This window comes from Malurus melanocephalus, unplaced genomic scaffold, assembly GCF_030028575.1.
Source record: "Malurus melanocephalus ecotype Western Australia unplaced genomic scaffold, MMel_1.1 scaffold_140, whole genome shotgun sequence".
Lineage (NCBI taxonomy): Eukaryota > Metazoa > Chordata > Aves > Passeriformes > Maluridae > Malurus > Malurus melanocephalus.
Window position 1 is genome coordinate 474,302 of NW_026623372.1, and position 5,000 is coordinate 479,301.

Sequence of the window (5,000 nt, forward strand, 5' to 3'; positions counted from 1 at the left end):
TTTTTTTTTTTTTTTTTTTGGCTGTACGGAGTTTTTAGATGCTATCGTTATGATTTTTTTTTAAGCTTAAGTTACTTTTTTATAGACTTAAGCGCAGTTTTAATGGACATTGGACGCTGTTTTTTGAAATTCAAAAAAAAAAAATTAAAAACAACTTTTGCTGAAGTCCAAAGATTTTTATTGCTGCATTTCACATGACTGTGAACCGAATAAATAGTTCTCCTATTTGTTCTATGAGTTTAAACTTTTTTTTTCACCCCACCCCTATCCTTTTTTTTTTCTTCTTCTTTTTGTGTCTTCTTTTTTAAATTTTTTTGGGGTCGTCGTAGTGGTTTGTTTTTTTTTTCTTTGGAGTTGGGGTGTCTGGGGCTGATTTTGGGGATAGACSAGGAGAATTTAATTTTAAAAGAAGGGAAAAATATAAGTAACGTTAGGGAAACAAATCTCAAAGCACCGTCTTGAAACATGCCCGGGGTCCTTTCCTGAGCCTCTGCTCCTTCATCACCGCCAACGAGAGCCACGGGCGCCCGTGAATGCAGAATGCAGGCGTGGATGCGGGATAGAGATGGGGTTAGCACCCCCCCCCCCCTTCCAACTTGTTGGGAAAACTTCGGGAACCCCATCACCGAAAAGAGGGAGCTGCTCCCTCACGGCCCCGCTGCCCCTCCGCGGAGGGCAGCCGAGGGATGGGACCCGGCTCCACTTCGGCATCACCTCCCCGAAACATTTGGGAGCGTTTTAGCCCCCCCTCCCCTCCCAAAAGTAACATTTTTAGTTGTACCTTCCCCTCCGCAGCGCGGTCCCCGCTGGCGCGACGCTCCGTGGCAGCGTGCGGGTGGGTGTTTCTCCCCAYACCCCCCTTCCTCACGCAGACGCCTCCCTGTAATCGGAGTTTTTGGGGGGTTCGAGGCGCTGCGCTGAGTTTAACCCGTTTGTCCCCTCTCCCGAGAGGGGATTTGTCCCGCGTGGGCCTGGGTGTGCGTGGGCGGCTGCTCAGGAACGGGTTCTCCTGCGACGCTGTTTGTGGGGAGGGDGGAAACTTCTCGCTTTGCCTTAAAACCTCTTTATTTTGCAGCTCTAATAGATACACACTGTACATAGTAGTATAAAATTAAAAAAAAAAATAAAAAATGGAAGGAAAGAATCCAGCTATAAAATAAAAACTGTAATTTTAATTTCTGTGAATAATCATCAGCTGCTTAGGAACCAGGATTAAATGACTTTGTCTTTTAGCAAGCAAGCAAAGGATTTTTTTTTCTTCTCTCCAGTTTATAAAACATGTGCATTTTACAATTGCAGTATCAAATATTTATAATCGGATGAAATATGAATGTTTCTATTTACAACTGTGTTCTCAACATTGTGAACATTCTCGCTGCATTTTGTGTGTTTCGATTCTCGAGGACTGCATTAAATAATAATTAAAAAAAAAAACAAAACCAAACAAACAACCCACTTTATTACGAAATCAAAACCGTGTCACTCAGATGTTACAATGGAGCTTTTCGGGAATATATACCTCTAAATGTTCATACAGTCTTTAGACTGCTCTTCTGAGCGTTGGAGCTGGAATTAGAAGCATTTCGTGGTTTCAACTCTTTACGGGGGGAGGGGGGGTAAAATCCGTGGCGATTTACGAGAGAGGTGGTTTTGCAGTCGGGTGTTTCATCAGCTTTTGACTTAATGAGGAAACTTTGGGGGATTCATTTCTAGCTGAAGGAGAGGATGAACGCCAGCCGGCACCGAGCCCCTCTCGGGCACTTCTCCTCCTGCTCGAAAGGAGCTGAAAACGGAAAGGAAAATCTCTTTAATCTCACGTACTGTCAACAGGTTTCACCTTTTCAAGACTTTAAATAGCCGGTGGTGTGATGCTCTGACAGGCTGCGTTTGGAAAACCTCTGCTAAAAAMCACGTAACCCTGGAGCTCGGGAAGAGGGGATGGAATATTGCCGATGCCACGCCACGAGACCAGGCACCCTGTAAAATACTTGGCAGCCCCGGGAAACACAGTACCACGATTTTAGGACAGGCTGGACAAAAATAAAATTATTATCCCCTTGCTGTGACAAAGGACACAAGAGCTCCGAAATAGCTTCCTGCAGGCAGGAGAGGGAGGAAGGGCAGAGCCTCACTCATCCTCAGGGTCGCTCCTGTTGGAGGGGACACGCTCCCAGATAAAACCAAGATGGTGGAGGGAAGGGTGTATAAAAAWTTTTATTTTATATTTGATTTTTTTTTAAGCTGCTACTTTGGGATATATTCTGCAAGGGGTAGAATTCTCCAGGAGCGGAGCTGCGGCTGGGATGGTGCACTAAGTGCTTCACCTGCCCGGAGGAGCTGGGACTAGGGCTGAGTGCGGCAGGAATGTGGGGATGCTACAGGATACAGCGGGCTCCTGCTTCCCCTCTTGCTTTATTTTCCCAGCCTCTCTGATTTGCGTGCTTTTGATATATATATATATATATATATATATATAATTTTTTTTGTCACCTCCACTAATGGAAGCAGGTGATCTATAATCCCTTGGGAGAAAATTGATGGCAGTGGGCACTAAAGAAGAGTTTTAAATCTGTTTTGAAAAATAGCTCCCGTTGTCCGACAGTACAAAACGGCACCGTGAGTGTGTTACACGASGGTGGATAAGTCTCACGGAGATAATATTTATGTATTTTTAGGAGGTCACTAAACCTGCAGCGGGGGGAAAATTGGCCCTGCTCTTAAGAGTGCAGGCAGAAGTGGAGTTTTCCACCTGTCCTCACCCAGTTAGAAATGCTTGTAACAGAAAACAGATGTGTGACTCTAGCAGGAATACGCAGTTTTAGGATAAAAAAAAAAAAATAGTGAAACTTCTCCAGGCTACTTCAGTCTGCGGAGCAAGGAGAGACAATATCTCACTGCTGTTTGGATTTTATTCAGACCAGAACACAAAATATTTGCCACTGGTAAGCCGTGCCTTCAGTGGGAGCAGCGAATGCCTCACATGGGCTGTACTTCTCACCTGCCTCCGGTATTTTGGGGAACGCTTCCATGGGAAGAGGCGCAGTTTTGGAGGCACTCGCTCCGCTGCTGCCCTCGCCACCCTTTGAGCGGCTGCAGCTTCCCGTGCGCCTCCAGAACGCGCTCCCACGCCCGGGCAGCGGCTCCCTGCTGGCTTGGGAAGGACGGCACGGCTGAATTAGCCCTCGATAATTTAAAATTTAAAATAATTTTAACAGAAGGAGCTGCCGCACAATCTCTTTTTGCAATTTTAGCAAGGCAACAACCCCTTCCTGAAGCAGTGTTTTCGGTTTGGAAAAGGCAAAGCCCTTAACCTCAACCCCCCAAAATAGCCCCGAAGCAGAGCCACAGCTCCCCGGGCGCGCCGGGGCAAGGGCAGAGGCAGGACTGGCCCTGGAGTCGCACGGCTGGCAGCGTTTTTGTCCTGGCAGGCAGCTCTCCCTGAGATTTCCCTCCCCCATCTAGCGGGGCAGTCTCCTTCCCCTTCAGTCAGAGCAGCAGAGTCCAATAACAAAAAAGAAAAAAAAATTAAAAAGGGAAAAACCCTAACCAAATAACCGAACAAAATAACCAACCCAGGGAAGTATTTCAGGGCCGAACAAAAATACATCTGCACTTGCCCGGCGCCAACCAACCCCTCCGTGTTATTAATTAAGGGTATTTCCCCCGTAACTCTGTTCAATGAGCATCTGAGCACTGAGGTTTAGTGAAGGTGTTCCTCCGCTCCGCTCCCTGCTAAGGCAGGATGTGGCACATGCGATGTACAAACCCACACCCAGGCACTATATATGCAAATGTCCGCGCCATTGATTGTGAAATGCATATCAGAGTTAGAGRGGGAAACTATTTAGCTAGCTCGGGTTTGTGGAAAAAAAAAAAAAGTAATTCTGTATCCCGCTGATTTAATATCCGACCGCCACATTCAATCCCCGCCCATGCAGCTATCAAAAGTACCCCTGGGATGTTTGGATATCATCTCCAAACTAACATCTGTGATTATGAAACGCTCAGAAGGGGAAGGTTAATAGCAATTTGTTTCAAAGGGCCACGAGTCAATTTTATCAACAAATTCGCGTCGTCTTAAAAACAAACAAACAAATAAGCAAACAAACAAACAAGCAGAGTGGAAGGTGGAACCCGCGTGCAGGGCTGGACCTGGGTGCTCGGGGCAGGATTTGTGCCCGCTTCCCTCAKGGATGGAGCCGAGGCAGCCCGGGACGGGCCCGGGAGCAGCAGCCGGCGATGATGGGGGGTGCAGGGGGAGAGAAGTTTGTGCTGTGACAGCCCGAGGGATGCTCCTTGGCTCTGGCAGAAGAGCACAAAGACACATTTTGGGAGCGGAAGGTAGCCCCGGGTTTCTGTACAGAAAGTTGGGACGGTCCCTGGCAGCGGAGCTGCGTTCTGTGGAGTTGGAGAGGGGACAGGTCTGGGCTTTGCGGCGCTAGGGAGGGGTATCCATGCCCTGGGCTCACCCCTCACACACACCGAGACCAGCCTCGCAGCTAAAACCAGCAACAGCCCGTCCTCAATCTGCTCTGTCGCGTATTTTGGGACCCCTGGCAAACCCAGGCAAGGCTGCCGGCCAAAGCCTGGCCYCAGCGTCGGGAATGAGGGGCCTGCTTGAGCTCAGGCAGGAAGAGACGGCGGAGGCGGCAGCTCCGGCCGGAGCCCGACAGCAGCCCCTCGCCCGCTGCCCTCCCCGGCCACTGCCCTCCCCTGTCCCCGCCCGCTGCCCGTCCCTGCCCGCTGCCCGTCCCTGCCTACCCACGGCTGCCACCCTCACTTCCTCTCGCCCCACCTCTCCTCGACCTGGAAAGGAATTTAAATTTGGAGTTTGACACATTTTAAGGTCTAAAAAAAAAAAAAGGAAAAAGGGAAGGCAAAAAAGAAGCGAGTCTCATGCACACACGCGTCTGGCTGACCCGCGTCACTGCGGGGCCGTGCGTGGGAACCGACGGGAACGGGGGGACAGACCCACTACCCGCGTGTCCCTGGGGCTTCCC

At 49.2% G+C, this 5,000-nt stretch overlaps 1 protein-coding gene across 1 annotated transcript in view; it reads left to right on the plus strand.

The window, feature by feature from the left end:
* The window catches only part of EN2 (engrailed homeobox 2), a 6,026-nt gene extending 2,852 nt beyond the window's left edge, over positions 1–3,174 (plus strand). The window contains 1 exon segment of the mRNA XM_057371086.1: positions 3,036–3,174. Coding sequence (XP_057227069.1) covers positions 3,036–3,174 — 139 coding nt within the window.
* The last annotated feature ends 1,826 nt before the right edge of the window (positions 3,175–5,000 follow it).